Here is a 19,692-nt window from a genome sequence, read left to right as displayed (position 1 = left end):
ATTGCGATTAAAGAAAAATAAATTCGTGCTTACGAAATGTGATACCGTTTTCACGACAAAGATTTCGTATTTAGAGTACGGTTTCATTTTTATTCTGTGTTTTACAAAAATAAAGTTTATCAAAGTAGTACTATGTGTTATTTGAATTACATCACGTTTTAGATAAAAATATTATATTATACTTACTACGTATAGATTTTGTTCGCTAATAAATAATTTCTCACAAAAAAATGTAATGAAGATTAAAAAACATTTCCTTCCTTTCTTAATAGGCTTTTTCAAAGTTTGTTTCGCTGAGTAAAAAAAGAAAATGTAGCAAATTTGTAAAAAAACAAACTTCGAAAACGCCTATTAAGGCGCAATATTTCCGAGAAGAGTGAAATTTATTATGTTTTAATTAACTTTTATCCCTACTGGATACGAAACTGAGTATTAAAAATACCGCCAACAAATAACATCCGTAATATCGCCGACGTCATTGAAAGACGCTATTTTTCTGCGCCATTTTCAAATCTGTGTTTTGATTTGAGATAATTTTATAAAAGGTGTTTGTGGATAACTTGGATATCCGATACTATCAGTAAGTTACTTTTTAAAAATACATAATTAACATTTACAAAAATGCGCACTTTGATTAAGTGCGTAAAACTGTTTATTTTAACTACCGTAAAAGTTATAATATCAATACATGCATGTATAAATCTGCAAAAGCTCCGTTGCAGTATCTGTTACTAATGTCTGCCTTAAATTTGTTTCATGAACAAAATAGTTACAAAATAAGTATGTTTTTTTTTTTCAGTTTGATGTGTCAGGGGTCCAAAACAGGAAAAGATTGAACGTCACGATGAGATGATATCTTCAACCTCATTCCCAGCTTTTGAATTTCTGATTCCATCAATACTTACAGATGTTGTGTTCTTCCTTTACAAGAGCGGCGAATCCATGCTCGACGCATCCACACGGCCGTATATTGTCAATGTCGTCTGCAAAAGAGACTTTCCCGCGAACAAAACATTGTGCACGGATCTGGACAAGTACCCAGAAATTGAGGATCAAGTTCAGATAGAAGCTGGAAAATATTTAATCTTCTACCGAGTTCTCGTCAATTTTCCTGCTATATTTTTGGGACTATTTTGCGGCGCATGGAGCGATAAATATGGCCGAAAAATTCCGATGATTCTTCCAAGTCTTGGGAGCATATTTTCGATATTATTCTATATTATAAGTTTATCATCAACCAACAACGCTGTAGCATTTGTTTTTCTGGGCGCATTTATACAAGGCTCATTCGGAAAAAGTTCGTTAATCACAATGGCGGTTAACAGCTACGCAACTGATATCACATGTGAAGATGACAGAACGAGAAAACTGGGTAAACTTTTAGCAATGAACTTCTTTGGTTTATTTGTCGGAGCGTTGTTTTCGGGCATTTTTCAAGATATATCTGACCTACAGACAGCGTTTTGTGCCGTCATATTTGTTCATGCATCTGTCGTGTTGATAATCATAACAGCCATGCCAGAAACCGTCTCAAATCCGGTTGCACGAGACGAGAGGCTCCAAACTGAGAAGAGTGAATGCTGTGCAACGCTCGGTTACATACGAGAATCAATGTATGTGATGACAAGGGAACGAGCGAATCGTGGCCGTACTGTCATTTTAATATTGTTTTTGATATCCCTTATGAATCAGACATGCAAAGTTGGAGAAACGGACATAACACTGTTGTTTGTAACAAGACGACCTCTGAACTGGCCAAAGTCGTGGTACGGTTATTTATTGTCAGTCGATTACGCCGTTATGGGTATATGTCTCATTGTCGTCCTACCAATTTTGTCAAATGTACTCCTTGTACCAGACGCCGCAATAGTGATTATAGGACTCGTGTGCAAAATAATCCGACTGTTGTGGGCGGGATTTATCCAAGAATCATGGATGGTGTACGTGTCCGTTGTGATTGGGTCGTTTTCCGGAATGATAACATCTTCCATCCGATCGCTGGTCAGCAAAGCCGCCGACGAAAACGAACACGGCAAAGTCTTTTCATTATTAGCTAGTATCGAAACGATATCAAAGCCACTTGGGACGCTAATATTCGTGTCTATGTACGGTGCCACTGCGTATTTCTTCCCCGGGTTCACTTACATCATCGAAGCCATCCTGTACATGGTGATGACGGTGATCGTGGTGTTGAACTTTAGAGTTATGAATATGATCGGAGCAGCAAGCAAGGATACTTCGACAGAAGACGAACACTCGACCCAAAACAGCGAATTGACTGCATTTGTATCTTATGGTAAAGTTAATAATAATGCTGCTGCTGCTGATGATGATGATGGTCTTGAATAAGTGACACACAAATGGCGTTCGCATTTGGGTATCAATCACAGTATGACTCAATGTGAAACATGTGACGATATTCTTAAACTTTGCAGTGAAGCACATACAAGAACGCTTTCCAGTGCATTTCAAGATAGCGTACGTGGATCTTGCGTTCTAGTCTAATAGACAGGCTAATCATGTACGACAATTTCTGCTTTTATAGAATTTTTCGTTTAAATGATGTCTTTTCTTAGCGAAAATCCAGTTAAGGCGGAAAGTGTCGTCCCGGATTAGCCTGTGCTGACTGCACAGGCTAATCTGGGACGACACTTTACGCACATGCATTATGCCCAGTACTGGAAGATTGTGATCATATAATTATTTTTTTCACAGATTATATGTTAAAAAGTGATATGACTACTGCATTCATATTAATTTGAATACCCCGTTATTCTTTTTGTTTTGACTTCACTATTTGCGTATTAAATACAAAAAATCGGGTATTTTAAAAAACGTTCTTCATGTGTACGACTTGTGTATATTGTTCCGGCGAATAACAATTATGTAAATAAATGAATTGCTAATACCCTTTTAAATACCACAAATACTACGAATTATAGTCAATCGGCATGTCATATATATCTGCATGTATACTTTATGTAGAATGCTAGTTTGCATCAAAATAAAAATAAAACAACGAAAGAAATATTCGCCACATACGTGATGACATGTTGATATGAACGACACGCCATGCTTATAATTATACCTTTTTCTGTGCGCATGACATAATGTACCTACCTCTTAATATGTTTTCTTTTACGGTGCCATTGACCTTGAAAACTAGCTTGTGCTTTATTTTTTATACGTGCGTGTATCTACTGGCGTACGAAACGTGAGGATTTCCTTACCGTGAACATCATTGACCCGCTATACTACACAAAACAGATCTTCAAGCAGTGCTTCATTTGATCAATTGATAAGTGTTGGAGAGAAAACGTATAAAGTTTACTTATTGTGCTCAGTTAACGTATTTTTAATAAAAGCGAACATATCATTTATTAATTCTTGCTTAATTGTGGGAAAACTTTGTCAACATATCACTGGATACTTACAAAGGTCAAGAAAGGTCAAATCTGGATGAGAAAGCTACTTGCGTCAATTGGGGATTTATATTATAAACAGCAGCATTTCCGTTAATCCTCACTGTCGTGGTGAAGAAGATTAATGTGGGGCTCACAAACCGAATGTCATGGGTTCAAGTTGAGCGTTTCATTTTGTTGTTTTGACGTTTAGCTCTTGTTGACAGTTAATTGCAAATTATTTTAAATTATTATATTGATGAATAATATCAAATACATGTAACGCTGAAATACATATTGTGTATCATTATATTGTATTTTTTGTAACTTTATTGTTTTAAAATTATCAATTTAATATTTTTCACGTACATAATTTTCGTATTAAAAAAATCATTGTCAATATGTTCCCCCTCCCCCTACTGGAGATTCTTCTAATCGTATGTCTTGTTAATAAATTAGTAAATATTAGTTGTGCACTTGCGCTATAAGATGCACTTATTTTTCCCTTCATAAGTTACCATGTATACTAGTTCGTAACACATTTGTTCTTGTATAAGCTTTATTGCTTAATAAATGTCGTTCGTCGCTTTGAGTATCGCGCAAAATATCGTGTCTCGCGTTCAAAGGGTGACACACAATATTTTGCGCGATACACGAAGCGACACAATATATCTTGCGCGACACACGAAGCGACGCGCGATATTTTACGCGATACACGAAGCGACACACGATATTTACAACGATATATCGCCTTTTGGGCTACCTACACAAGGGTGATATTTCGTGGTACATTCTCGCGCGTCGCTTCGTGTATCGCGCAAAATATCGCGCGTCGCTACGTGTGTCGCGCAAAATATCGTGCGTCGCTTTGAGTATCGCGCAACATTCGTGCGTCGCTTTGATTATCGCGCAAAACATCGTGTATCGCTTCGTGTGTCGTGTGTCGCCCTTGATTAGAGAAGGGCGAGAATGTAGATGGCACTAGGGTAGCTCGCCCTTGAGTCGATTTCGCCCTTGAGTCGGACATTTTTATCTATGAAATTTTCAAAGATCAGTTTTGTTTAGCATGATTTGTGACATTATAACGAATATTTTACCCTTCATACTCAAAATAAATAAAATTTCGAAATCAAATGTTATCAAATATTATCTCACGATGACTTTGGATTCGTTACAGTATGGATAACTTCTTGTGACGAAAAATTCAGAATTTTCAATTATCGATTATCTTCATACCATCGGCATTTTGGTAAGATACGCTTCACAAATGACTTTATATTGAAAACATAACCTTATTATATAAAAATGAAAGGTAATTGTCAGTTGTTCGCTCAGTTGTATAGGTTTTATAGTAAAAAATGAATTACAACTCAATTAGCCCTTGAGGCGAACGCGATTTGCCCTTATGGCGAACATGCATTTATGTACTGGCAGAGGAATACGGATGAGAAATGAACAACAAATTCATTCAAATTACCATGACTCAATCTATAAAGAATCCCATAGCTTACAAACTACAAGGATCGCATAATGTTTTATCTTTGTATTCCTGTACTTTTCTCTGTAACCCCCTGTGCTACAAATGGTTCCGCTGTTGTAAAGGTCGGATAGACACTACAGTGACCATGTCATTTTTAATCTTTTATAACTTATTTTCGTCAACATGTTGACAAAAGAATAAACTTAAACAATCAACACAGGACTGTTACTGTGCAATTTACATATTAATAATTATAGGGAATGTATAACCAAATAAATGCTTAATTCAAATCTGTGTCCGTGTTAAGGACGAATGTGTCCGACTCATGGGCGAATTCAGTGGGTATTGTTATTCAACTATTTTTCAATGAAAATAAGCTGGGAATCAAATAATTATTTATAAAATAGACTCCTATGATATTATAGTTAAAGCCTGCACAAGCTGAGTCCCTGCTTTGTTCACAAAGCTTTGTATTATAGACATATACCGTTAACCCGTCCGACTCAAGGGCGAGTTACCCTATCCGGATTCCGTACTGAATAGTAAAATATTAGTACACGAATCAATAACTCAAACCCAATATTTAAGGCGCGAGTCTGTCCCGCGGTTTCTATTAATAAAATTCAAACATAAAAGCTACAGACACATTGAAAAAGATCAAGGCACGTGATAATTGCTCTCTATGTGATCACACCATTACCAGTTTTTGTTATTGGAGAATCATGTAATTCGTGTTCATATGTTTGTTAATTACCTTTTGCGGTTTTGATCCCAAGTTTATTGAGTTGATGAATGAACTGCTTTCTATTGGAACAACACTTGCCGATTGAGTACAAGACGAAACATCGCGTCTTTCGATTTAAAGGATTGGTTCTTGTTTAAATAAATGAATGGGATCAGAACGTTATTATTTAACTAAAATAACATGCATTTGTCAACATGTTGTCAAAAAGGATAAAACATTCGAAGACCATGTTTATATAATATTGTGCAAGCTTTTTATTTGCTTATATAATAGTGTGCAAGTTTTCTGCGTTCATTTAAAAATGAATGATTAAATTTAGCATCGATCAGACTCAGAAACAATTAATTTAAAATTTAATCGTAAGCTTACCTTGGTTTGGCATCATTATTATTTAGTCTAAGAAGTACAAAATTGTGTTGTGTTCATTCGTTTTGTAGGTACTAACAAGAAAAAACATATTTTGTTTTAAAGTGTATACAGTGCTACAGTGGACACTATATCCATTACGCATGCCGACTCTGTAATAAATGGAATTATAAATTGATTTCAAATGTACATTTTTACTAAATAAATTTTAAAGTAATGTCTTCATCAAGAACTAAAGCATAATTATTTATGAACAACAAGTCATATACACTTCTTGTAGCCCCGTCAATATTTTACGTTTTTTAATAGTGAGGTGTAACCTTTGTCTTGTTCTTTATTTTACTTTCATTGTGTCACATGACTTGATCAGGTGGTCAGTTACAAGAAAAGTTTGAATGTTTAACGACGTTTTTCAGTCTTTGTTTAGTCGTTTCTCAATGACATTGGTTTGAAATAAGATGCATTGATTATAAGCAGACGCACATGTAGATGTGTAAGTGAGAGGATTGAAGGAAGAGGTCTGCGATTCCCTAAATCGATACTTGTAAAGGCTTTCCATCATAGAGTTGAAATATGAGTTGATACTATTGTAACTCGAAATAAAAGAACCCTCGTGAAACCCTGAACTGTCGTTGCTTTGTGAAAACCATATAGAGTTACATTGAGAAAATGACGGGATGGTTTTTGCCCGGGAGGGATTTTGTCCGTATTCCTACACGCAGCTAAATTTGTCATACTAAATGCACCCGGTATGCTATTTTGATAGTTATATAGCGGCTCTATTTTCTTCTCTATATCCGTGGATTTTAGCCATACGTGAGATGTTAGTAGGTGTCGCGACTTGGGAGGGTTTTTGTCCGGAAGGGATTTTGTCCGTATTCCTACACGCAGCTAAATTTGTCATACTAAATGCACCCGGTATACTATTTTGATAGTTATATAGCGGCTCTATTTTCTTCTCTATATCCGTGGATTTTAGCCAAACGTGAGATGTTAGTAGGTGTTGCGACTTCGTGAACTCTGCATTATTACCTTTACAATCAGTTGTCTGTGAAATGATGCGTAATACGAGATAGTGTGATACCAGTATATTGTCATGCTCTGTCGTGTACCACATACTTTAAACACTGATAATTTGTAACATTATTTTCTTTATTATCTCATTTTCCGCAATGTCCCAATTAATCGTTTTAATGTACCCAATCCAAAAGCCAAGGCTGTAAAATGTAAAGCAAAAAAATAATGGTATGAATTAAATGGTAATTGGCACGATACTAAATTACAGGAAGATTTTATTTGGACTTTTAAGCTCAAGTTTGTCACCGTTAAATTTGATTTTTTTAAGCTAACTTTGTAAGGTAGTAAAAACCTGATAATTGCCGCGTCCGCGCCGAGAAAGAGATCGCGGCGCGGAAGAGTATACTTTACACAACATTTATGAATCATAAAAATAGTCCACTGCGTGTTACACTGAAATCGCGTAACACATCTCTTCTTGAAGGTGACAGGTGCTGGTAAGCCAACCAAGGGACAAACATAGGTCCCCGGCCAACCTACTTCTACCCGTAAACGCCATAAACGCGCCATCGGGGTTATAGATAATCAACTGTTAAGAGATAGCATGACGGGTACGGGAATGCAAATGAGGGCATGGTTAACTAGCGACTATTATTTATTATTGACGTCGGTCAGCAATGTAAGCGTTTACCGCAGATAGATTAACACGTATTCTAACACGACGCGCGACTTGTTTTCTATAGATAAAGAAGAAAATCAAGTGTGGGTTATTCTGCAATAATACATGGGCGGAGCTTAATCTTTCGAAAATAGTTCCGAATAAATAAAGAAAATATTGCAGTAAAATGCACGTGCTCAAACCCGCTCTAAAAGAAATGCAATAAATGTAACATGTATATAAATGTAATGAAACAACAAATTGTATATTTGGTTATAAGTGGCATAACCACGCCTACAACGAATGCTATTTGCATTAAAGACAATGTAGGGCATCATCATCAAACTGTTTAGTTTTTCGCTTGCGAACAACTAGGTTAATACCACGTTCTCAAAATCGGTTGGAGCTAGGTAATGCTCACCAAAAAAATTGTTGTACCATTTTTTTTCCAGAGGTTTTAGTTCTTCAACTATATTCAGTAACAAATTAACACATACTGTGAATATCGTGCTAAATGATATTAATGGGTCTTCTGGCTATTCGGCCAGCGTAGCTCAAGCCCAACCTGATCATTCTGTTCAGAGGCGATACTGTCCGCTATAAAATGACTCAAAGTTTTATGATCTCATTATGTATCTCCTGACCAGACTGAGAGATGCGCGTGCTAGGGCTATAATTGGCGCATATAACAACAGACACATTTTCGCGAATGACAATTTTTTTTGCAAAATGCTTTTCGATATAAAATTTGAATTCAAAAGAAGCAAATATAGCAAACCGGTAAATAAGGGTAGCATACTAGGCGTTCAGGAACGATTTCCAGACGTGCTGACCGAGTACGGCAAACCTTTTTGGTAAGATAATTAAACGGTTTCCTCTTATCTTGACACCATACTATTTCGATAGTGGAAGTTTTCTCTTGAAATCAAAACTATTTTTATCGATAGTCAACGATGTCTTTCCCTGACGATTTTGAGACTGAGTGCAGACCCTGATATTACGAGAGATTGATTTAAACGCTTAATTGTAACTGGGCCACAATAAGTGTCTGTGTGTCGTTTGAACATAAAGAGATTGTCCGGAATTCATTACACTGAACAGTGTTACATCTTTTACGCTGTGAGCAGACGCAGTGATGTAGCCAAAGTGCGGAGGATTTCTCTCGAATCAGCATATGAAATATTCGAATGTTTTCATTCGTGTCTGCTGGCGTTATGTAAAGGTCATTGAAGGTGCGAAGCTTTGTTAGACAACCTCGCCAAAAAGCGCAATAGTGTTCTATGCCGATGTTTAGGTCAGAGACTGGTTGACACAGTGTGAACTGCTAGGGTAACACGTATCAACAACAAAGTACGGGTCAACAGCGCTGTCTTTATGACTACCTAATTCGTGAGTTAAAAGTATTGCTCGCAGATTTATTTTATTTATTTATTGGTATCATTTTGATTGTAGATTTTCATTTTGTATATGGTGTCAAAAAAGTTTTGTAAAGGGAAGTTCCATCATGAAATTATGTTCAAAGTGTGATAAGTATTCGATAGTCCAACAATATTCTTTGAATATGATGATGATTGCAATTGTTGTTATGTGTAAACTGGTTCTCATTTTACTATTTTCAGAACATTTTCTATGTTTTAAAAACTTTATAATGTCTAAGTTAACTATATAACATAAACAGGATGATAAACAGTGCACACATTTCGACCTGTGCGCTAAGACACACTCTTTATAAATTTTAATGGGGCGTATTCATTTAAAACTGCGGTTTAAAAAGCTATAACCTTATTTTGAATAATGAGTTGCGTCTAAGATTATGCAATATCGAACAACTACGGTGCCTTCAGCGCTTTTTATCTATAATGAGTTAGCCAAGATGAGTTTAGGTATTTATAAGATACTGAGACTGAGTATTTGTTGAACGCGAGGATACGGTGAGAAAACGTGGATTATTGCATATTTAAATTGATTAGAACATATTATCAGAAACGTGTTGTTAATGTATTGTTTACTTATTTATAGATGTCATTAATTTGTATAACTTGCACGAACAACTGTGCATTATAACTATCACAAAGAATTTGAAATGAACAAGATAGTTTCATATAGTTCACAATGTTAGTAAGTTATCATACGTTGCGTTGAAGAGTACAAATGATGTGCATTATATTAAATGCTATGATATAAAGCAGTAGTAGTTTTCCATGTTAATTTTTTAGGATACTTCATTTATAATGAACACTTTATCAAAATAGCACTATACACCAAGTGACTTATAACTTGAACATTATTGTAGATTGAAAAGCTATCAAGTAAATAATAAAAATTAAATGACTTGAGATAAATGGTTTAAACGAAGATGACATCATCGAAAAAGCAACCATTGAATTTTAGTATAGTAAGAGCATAGTAGAAGACAAACGCGCTTGAAATATCCCAACATCACTACACGAACTAGCAAATGTATTGTCAATCTGAACTAGCCAATGTACTGTCAATCCGTTTATCTATCACTTGCAAAGTGTTGAACTTAATTTTTTATTTGTTAAATTTTTGCAAAATTTTGACGTAAACCCTAAAATAATATTGCGGTTTATAAAGTACCATAACACTACCATTCCGTTAAGTGCGATCGTCTGCATTCTTCCTTCATCTCATATGTATGGCATTCGTATTCACGGACTTACCAATGAGCTTAACAAACACAATGATTTGTTTTCTGCGAAGACTGATTGATTGGAAACTGTTCATCGATCGGTTGTTCTAAAACTCTTTTGTAACAAAATGAACGATTTAAATATACATGTATATATCATAACATTATTTGAAAATGAGACACAATTGATACTATTGGATCGGACCATTTGAAGCCAAATCTATTACACGAAACATGCATGTTCGCTTACCAATATATTTTTCATAAAACGTAAATTGGAAATATTCAAAATACGATTGGATTGATTGTTACGTTTATTGAGCGAAATGTTTTTTTCTTCTATCCAATACGTGCGCTAGTTGCCTTGATGTTATGCATTAAATATATAGCATTATTACTTGGGCTGTGAGTTATATAAATGTATTTATGTTTGTTGTTAATGTTTAGGTCCATATAGGAACTGTTTGTCTTGGCATGTTTAATAATAATAATAATAATAATAATAATAATAATAATAATAATAATAATAATAATAATAAAAAGCTTTATTTACAGAAGGTTACACATAAAGACAATGAAACATTATACATATTATGCAAATGAATCAATACTGTTTTACAATGTGGCCTTCTTTAACTAACATACACAAATAGGTCTATAAGTAAAAATATTCAAACAATATTTTCTTACACCCATACATGAATAAAAGAAAATACATCGATACATTTTATCAATTGCTAAATTGTAAGAACCACGTGAACTTTTTTTAACCCAAAAGTAGATATACATTCATTAAGATATACTAAGTTATAATAGTTGACCCTTTATGTGTCCCCGATTTGATACTTTTTAATAAACCACCTATTACGTAAATGGCATATAAAGCAGAACTGAAAAACGCCACATACACACATGTTATGTCGCTAATCGACAATTCAATGATGGCTTTTGATTGTCTTAGTAATTAAGAAGAACTACGTTGACAGCAGACACAAAGCAATACTTAGGCCTAAATTAGAATACTCCTCTAATGTCTGGAACTAACAGACAAAAGCTAAAAAAACATGGAAAAAGAACAATGACGTGCAGCCAGATTCGTAACTAACATCACAACTCAAGCTCAGTAACTAATATGAAAGACACCCTAAATTTGTCCACACTTGAAACACGCAGAATACATTCTGTCACACCATGTAATACAAAATTATCCAACATACACAGTTGTTGCCATCACTACTCCAGATAATAACCTTGTTCCTGTCGACTGCCGATCCAGACTCAGCGATAACCATTGCTTAAGACACATACAAACCTCAAAAGACTCATATAACTTGAAATCCTTTTTCTACCCAGAATCTGGGTTGGTATTTCAGAAACATCTTAAGTCAGTTCTTAAATAATTTCACTGAAGTTCAAAATTACAATATTTTGTATTTCTTTACGAGATAAGGAATCACATGATTCTTTTGGTAATAATAAAATAACATTGACATAATGATGTTATTTTGATGTAATTCTTGATGCAAAACTATTGCAATAGAAAATGAAACACTTAAGAAAAATTACCAATTTAAGGATAAGAATAAAATTTAACTTAACATGCTTCTGAAATACGACCCCAGTAATGCAATGTTATTTACTACCTCCCCATAAACACGAGGCAGCCACAGTAGAAGTCTTCAAAACCCTGACTCCTGTGGTCACCACTTTCCCACTTATCCCCACGTAGACACTTACAATTTAAATAATTTTAAATAACCACCCAACGGAGCACATTTTTACAGTTTTAGCCCTTAACAAAAGGCGCCGGCACACACTCTTAGAAGGAGTGCTGTATCAGATGAAGTTGAAGAAGATCATCGCTCGGATGAGATTGAAAAACAATGTATACATAAGTTGATATATTGTTATATTATTTCTTCACACAGGCTTCAACAATTATTAATATCGAACAAAATGTTTATTTTTTTTATTCGATGTCTTTTTTGTACGTGGTAGACCGACATTTCCAGTCTATTTGATCAAAGTGTCCCAATACACATGACGTTACAATGACGTCACAATGACGTCACGGCGTATGGGGATGGGATAGGTTGTGGTACGAAAATGTCTTCTTCCAATTCGTCAACCACCTCCAGAGGTGCTATACCAACGAGGCCGATCTTATCTTGGCCGTACAAAGGATGGTCAGTGAAGGCCAGCAGAAGGTCCAGAGTGCCCACCTTCTTCATGTCTCTGTAGATGAGCAGTACGATCACTGTCATCACGATGTACAGGATGGCTTCTATGATGAAAGTGAACCCGGGGAAGAAATACGCAGTGGCGCCGTACATCGACACGAATATCAGCGTTCCCAAGAGCTTTGATGCTGTCTCCGCGCATGCCAAAAGCGAAAAGACTTTACCCTGTTCGTTTTCGTCGACGGCTTTGCTTATGACGGAGCGTATGGAGGATGTGATCATTCCGGCAAACGACCCAATCACAACAGACACGTACACCATCCATGATTCTTGGATAAATCCCGCCCAAAACAGTCGAATAATTTTGCACACGAGTCCAATAATTACGATTGCAGCGTCGGGTAAACGAAGAACATTTGACAAAATCGGTAGAACGACAATTAGACAAATGCCCATAACGGCGTAATCGATGGACATTAAATATCCGTACCACGACTTTGGCCAATTAAGAGGACTTCTTGTAACAAACAATAGCGTTATATCAGTCTCCCCAACTTTGCATGTCTGATTCATAAGGGCTATTAGAAATAGAACTAAAATTACCTTTCGACTGTTGTGCAGTCTGTTCTTGGTTATAACGCAAACGGACTCTTTCATGTTGCTAAACATTGAACAACACCTTGTTCTGTTTGCGCGAATATCCAAACCGTCGTCGCGCTCTGGTAGCAATTGAACCGTTTCCGGGATTGCTATGATAGATATTAATACGACGGAAGCGTGGATGAATATAATGGTACAGAATGACGCTGGTAAATCGGATAAGTCTTGAAAAAGACCGGATAACAGAGCCCCGACAAATAATCCAAAAAAGTTCATAGCTAATAATTTGCCAAGTTTTCTCGTCCTATCGTCCTTGTCTGTAATATCGGACGCGTAGCTGTTCACCGCCATTGTAATTAGAGAGCTCTTTCCAAATGAGCCCTGTATGAATGCGCCCAGCAGAACAAAAACGATAGCATTGTCGATTGAAGAAAGACTCATCATGTAGAACAATACAGAAAATACACTACCAAGACTCGGAAGAATCATTGGAATTTTTCGGCCATATTTATCGCTCCATGCGCCGCAAAATAGTCCCAGAAAAATAGCGGGAAAATTAACAAGTATTCGGTAGTAGATTAAATAAGTTCCAGCTTCTGCTTGGACTTTGTCCTCAACTTCCGGAAACATGTCCAGATTCTTGCATAGTGAGTCGTTGGCTTGAAAATTTTTGTGGCAGACGACTTTGACAATATATGGTCGCGTGGACGCGTCTAGCATTGATTCTCCACTCTTGTACAAGAAAAACACAACATCCGCCAAAATTGCTGGATACGAGCATCCCCAAAGCGGAAGCCTCTTGAAAATTGATGGCGCCATTGACACTTCTTGAAGTATGATTTCTTTGCTACCAGTGCATCTAAAAAGAAATTTCCTTTGTAGATATTTAAAATAAAAGCTATGATAAATATTGTGTTGATCTTTTTCTCTCGTTCTTTTTGCCTGTGATTTTATTTATTCATACGTATATTCCATTAACTAGTGTTTTCTTTAAGTAATTTAAATATGACAAAGACACACCGCTAGCTGTTAGTGTGTGATTGTGAATGTTTTTATATTCTGTCAGTTAAAAGTGAAATCAAATTAGGAAAGATTTCCGAGCAACATTACTTACATTTCAAGTATTGTGATTGATTGTAACATGTAATGTATTAATGAATATTTCACTTGTTTTAATATGAATGTCCTTTCCTGTAATCGATTGATAATCTTAAGGTATCACGAAAATGGGTTTTGTACAAAGATTTAGCTTTAAATTCTAAAAAATAACAACAAATTATAAAGGAAGTCATAGCACTTTAAAAAACTTTTAAAAGCGAACTTGAAAATTTCCTGTTATGTTTAATAAGGTCTTGCTTAGAAACGTTCAGTGGTTTGGTTTGAAAACGTATAACGTGTTAGGATTATTACCAACGTCTCTGTATTACTCACATGACCTTCATATTTGGCTTTTTTTGTCCGATTGATCGAGTCTAAATAAACGAAAAGTAGGAAGTCTGATGCACAGGATTTGTGTCTTATTCACACATAAGAACGTACATCGAATATTGCAACATCGTAAATCAAATCGTGTTTGAGTTATATTTAATACGTATTACGTTAGACCTGCCGCGGCCAAAAAAGTGCATGTTCGTTATATTCAAACATATTTGATTAACGTTTTGTAAGGCAGATTTACGACAATGAAACACGCGGCAAAACATGGAATATTCCTTCTGAAATCGATTAAAAAACAAATGTCGCAAACGATACAACTGTTTAACAATATAAGGGTAAATGTTTAAAGCGAGATTATACGATTTTGTCAAATATTTATTATTTTTTATAAATTGTGTAAAAAAACTTAAACATATATTTAATATAAATTAAAATAAAAGTTAAAGTGACATTATGGGTATCTAACAGTTTATAGGTGTCTATCGCAACCGTTGTTAATTTTTGGTGTTTTCACTTATAGTTGTTAATGCAGCATCAACATACTACAACAATATCCCGAAAAGAGAAAAATAAGGCATTTGAATATCAACCGTACTGTCGTTTGACAACTGATCACGCATGTACAATGTGAACCTAAATTTAGTTGAGTGCAGATTCATTTACACGACACAAAGACACCATTTTGTTTTACGGATCATTTCGGCTTACAGGACTGGGTGTGTCACGTAAAAAATATAAAATAAAACATATGTTTATTAACAACTGGTAGCTAGATGAGTTGCAGATAATTGGTCTGTAACCACATTTTAACTTACTCTTTTGACCTGTTTATTCTTTTCAGCTCAATTCAACAGTGAAAAATGCCCATAATATCACTTTAAGAAGAACATGTGTCGAAAAATGCAAAATAAGCCAGATATTTTATTATGAAATCGAAAATGTCTGTACAGTCGAATTCGCCAGCATGTACGTCACGCATGTACGATGTGAATCTAAATTTAGTTTAACGGTTCATTTTTAATTCCTGCAACGATATATATTCATACGACACACGAACACTAATTTAAAAGACGAATACTTCGGTTATTGTGGGAAAATATGTTCGAAATATCTTCGTCACAATCGGCTCGGGGCGCTAATTTGTCTTTGCTGCATTTTATGAAATTCGTCTTCAATGTATAATTGTTTTTGCCTATTGTGTGTTATTGTAACATATTTTATCAATATATTACAATTTAACACATATAAAAATCGTATAATCTCGCTTTAACAAATATAGATTTCTATCCCCATATGTTTTATAATTAATTCAAAAGTTACATTGTTGGTAAATATTGCATTTAAACACATTATAACAAAATGTAAATGTTAAAATCAGTAAACGCATATCAAAACGACAATATATGTTTGTAAAAGAGTATTAAAATAGTTTTTTTTAGAAAATGTAACATCCTTATTTAAGCAGAAAAAATAGACTTTATACTTACTTTAATGTAACAGCTTCCTTTCGTTTAACTATATCACAAACTAAGCAAATATGAAAGATAAACTAATCTTGCACTGGGCACCCGTCAGGCATTGCGCTAATTGCTGAAAGTAGATAAATCAATTGAATTAACACTTGCAATTAGTTCGCACAGCAGATTTCAGCGAGTGCCTTTGATCCACAGTCACGTAAATTGGAAACTGCAGCAAGAGTCGTCCTGCAAAACAGCAAATGCCTGAAGCTGGTGACAGAACGGTAGACATTTATTGTCATCGATAACCAATAGCGATCGATATGGCCCGAGTTTTTGTGCGACATCGTTCTTATATGCATGTATGCGTTTTATAAACGTTGTGTTGTATTCCTTTTAATTTTATTGTTCATATATATCCATGACTATTAAAACTTTTCTAAATATAAATGGACAGAATGCATTTGATGCGGAATTAACCGCGTGTTTGTTACTTAATTTAACACGCCATACACTCTGGATATCATTCACATGATTACATTTAACCAATTTATGCCTAGTGGACTCTCCCATCCTTCTAAATTGGATCAATTTATTTCCAAAATTAGAGATGTCTAGTATATTTATTTCTACATTTACAATATTTCTTACAGAAATTCCCTTAAGCAAACAGCGCAGACCCATGCGCATCATGCGGCGTCTCATCTGGGTCTACGCTGTTTGCCAAGGCCTTTTTTTCTAGACGCTAGGCATAAATGGGTTAACGGTAACACCGATATCGCCCTTCATGTATAATAATAATAATAATAATAATAATAATAATAATAATAACTTTATTTCACGAGGATTACACATTAAAAAATAGCATATCTTTTTTACAATGTGGTCTTCAAAAAACACAGTATATGTAAATATAACTCAACAATGTCTAGCATACTGCAATCAGCCTTAAAATGTTTTTACAAAAGCATCATAAAATGAAAATAAATAATACTAATACAAATAATATTAATAATATAAAATAATATTTATAAAATTACAACAACAATAATAATAATAATAATAATAATAATAATAATAATAATAATAATAATAATAATAATAAAAAAAATAATAATAATCAGAGGGCTGGTGTATAACGAATAATTACTTGCTTCATGTATATTATGGTCAGCAGTGCTTTAATACAATTGATGATCATACTTCTAAAAGGAAAAAATATAAAGATATCAACATTTTAGCAACACTTTTTTGTTGAAACGATTAATTAAACATTATGATCTGATGAATATTGATTGACATGCAACCTTCCCTTCACTTTCATATTCTTGTGCACCAAATAAAATCACAAATTACGGCTTATGTTTTGCTATTGATGAATTGACAGATATTTCTTTTTTAAGACATATCTTGAAAAAAGGTCCCTTGTATTATGTTGCTGTCTCACAGATTCCATTTGATCTTAGTTTGTTAAAATAAATATGTTAATAACACACCAGAATAAGGACACATTTTATAAACGGTGTTTCCATTAGGTATCCGCACAAACGGCACCGGATAGTCCGAGTACCGTTTGTCCTACAATAGTTTCATCAAGCATAATGCAAATATTAATTGCATGGATACACGTTTGGATGTTAGACACTGGCTTTATCATATATGTTATACAAAAACTAACTTTACTATGTACCATTGTATATAACCGTCATTGTATATAACCGATAGGAAATGTCGAAAAGTACTGGCAAGAAAAAGTCAAATGCATTTTGCCTACCGGTATATTCTTATATGTAGATACTGTAAAGCTTACAGGAATTCGTAGACCTGACGCAAGGAAGTTGACTCAATGATTTAAACCGCAGCTTGAAGTTAGCAAATCGGTCTTCGCCAGTGTCGGCACGTACTTATTTCATATCGGTCTATGATATTACCCAAGAATGTTCTCTCTGACACTTGCGTCTGTTTTGCCTACGACTTTCCTTTATACTCCGTCCTTCGTGTAATGGTGCCCATTATTTATGCAAACAGATTGTCCCGTCTGTCAATCAAAGGACCAATAACATGCCGGCGTAAGGCAAACAACTCGTTTATTTTACTGATTGATGTTTGATTATATTCAAAAGGTCGACATAATGGAACATTCCTAACGCATTATCAACGATGTAGACTGGAAGTAGACGTATTCACCTTATTGCTTAGCAACGAAGATCCAGTTTCAACGTCGGTCTTGTTTCAAAGTTGGTTAATTGAAATTGATGGGCTTGTCAATAATTGGTTAGATATTCTACTGTAAATCTTGTCCATATAGTCTGAAACCGTTTGCTACAATTTAAGTATTTATACGTGTTTTCTTCTGTTTACATAAAAGTTGCAATTCACGCATTTTTAAAATATCTTTAATTGAAAAATATGCTGAACTCTTAAATGCTAGTTCTTACAACTTCAATTAACCATGTTAACGCGTCCAGTAATTTACAAGAGTATGTTTACTGAGGATGACATATTCTCAACAAGTTTTTGGAACAAACTGTTTGATGAATGCGTTTATATGTTAAGTAAACTAAATGTATGAATCCGGAATATCGTAATGGAAAAAAAGGTATTGTAGACGCATGGAAATTACAAGACTGCTGTTTTGGACTGAATCTAATTTCTTTCTTAAGATGACACGAGGCGTTTGTAACCATTAGATACTTAAGTTGAACAAGAGAAACGTTTACGAAGATTACAATTACACATCTGATACGCCAGAAAACATGAGAGACCAATCAGAGGGCTGGGTTTTTTTTTATCTTCACTCAACTGTGCTTTTTTTTTTTAAAGAAAAGAGTCCTATAAATTACGTCATAAAACCCGATATGTATCAACACAAATCACAACAAGTATTTACAAATATGTGGGATGGAAGGGTATGATAATTTCTTATCTGCATATGGATTAAGAAAAAGAAGAATACCTTTAATAATCGCATTAATGTAGATTTATTCTTATTAGTAAACGGAATAAATGCGACTTGGTAAAATAACGGAAATATCGATTTACATTGTAAATTAATTTTTTTAGATGTTGATATTTGTTAAACATATCTTTTTCGTTCGCGTTTACAAAGATTAAATGTTTTCAATCATGATTTACTAACACTTCCGATTTTACCGATGCATAATTCCTGCCAAACATATTACATACCCTAAGTGAAATAACGTGCTGAATATTATATAGCCATAGCTGACTTGTCTCTGGTGAAAACAATTCAAATAACTGATATCTTTTGAAGCATTACCAACATCGATATTTACCAACACAAATTCTAACAAATCTGTGGACGGTGAAATGTTCTGAGAATTGAAAAATGGCTGGTGCAGAGGACTTTCTTGTAAAAATAACAATAAAAAGAGTCGTGGTGTAAGAAAACTGTGCATGATGCACGTGCGTAAAGTGTCGTCCCAGATTAGCCTGTGCAGTCCGCACAGGCTAATCAGGGACGACACTTTCCGCCTAAATTTGATTTTTGCTAAGTATAGACTTCATTTAAACGAAAAATGCCATAAAAGCGGAAAGTGTCGTCCCTGATTAACATGTGCGGACTGCACGGGCTAATCTGGGACGACACTTTACGCACATGCATTATGCCCAGTTTTCTCAGAACACGGCTCAAATATATAGCACAAGAATGTTCAGGAGCTTCAGTTACCATGTAG

At 34.8% G+C, this 19,692-nt stretch overlaps 2 protein-coding genes across 2 annotated transcripts; one reads left to right on the top strand and one right to left on the bottom strand.

Annotated features, from left to right (window-relative positions):
* Positions 1–464: 464 nt before the first annotated feature.
* Positions 465–2,773, top strand: LOC127856268 (solute carrier family 46 member 3-like). The gene is made up of 2 exons (XM_052392378.1): positions 465–580; positions 800–2,773. The coding sequence occupies exon 2, from the start codon at positions 850–852 to the stop codon at positions 2,347–2,349; it is 1,500 nt and encodes a 499-aa protein (XP_052248338.1). The 5' UTR covers positions 465–580; positions 800–849; the 3' UTR covers positions 2,350–2,773.
* Positions 2,774–10,951: 8,178 nt separating this feature from the next.
* On the bottom strand, positions 10,952–16,627 carry LOC127856261 (proton-coupled folate transporter-like). The gene is made up of 2 exons (XM_052392366.1): positions 16,025–16,627; positions 10,952–13,959 (listed from the first exon to the last, which is right to left on the bottom strand). Exon 2 carries the CDS (start codon positions 13,917–13,919, stop codon positions 12,378–12,380), a length of 1,542 nt encoding a protein of 513 aa, XP_052248326.1. The 5' UTR covers positions 13,920–13,959; positions 16,025–16,627; the 3' UTR covers positions 10,952–12,377.
* Positions 16,628–19,692: the final 3,065 nt, after the last annotated feature.

The sequence above is a fragment of the Dreissena polymorpha genome, chromosome 1 (assembly GCF_020536995.1).
Source record: "Dreissena polymorpha isolate Duluth1 chromosome 1, UMN_Dpol_1.0, whole genome shotgun sequence".
Lineage (NCBI taxonomy): Eukaryota > Metazoa > Mollusca > Bivalvia > Myida > Dreissenidae > Dreissena > Dreissena polymorpha.
This window is presented reverse-complemented; position numbering and strand designations above follow the sequence as displayed.

Coding starts and splice junctions, on each gene's coding strand:
- LOC127856261 (XM_052392366.1), bottom strand. CDS start 13,919: ATGGCGCCATCAATTTTCAAGAGGCTTCCGCTTTGGGGATGCTCGTAT.
- LOC127856268 (XM_052392378.1), top strand. CDS start 850: ATGATATCTTCAACCTCATTCCCAGCTTTTGAATTTCTGATTCCATCA.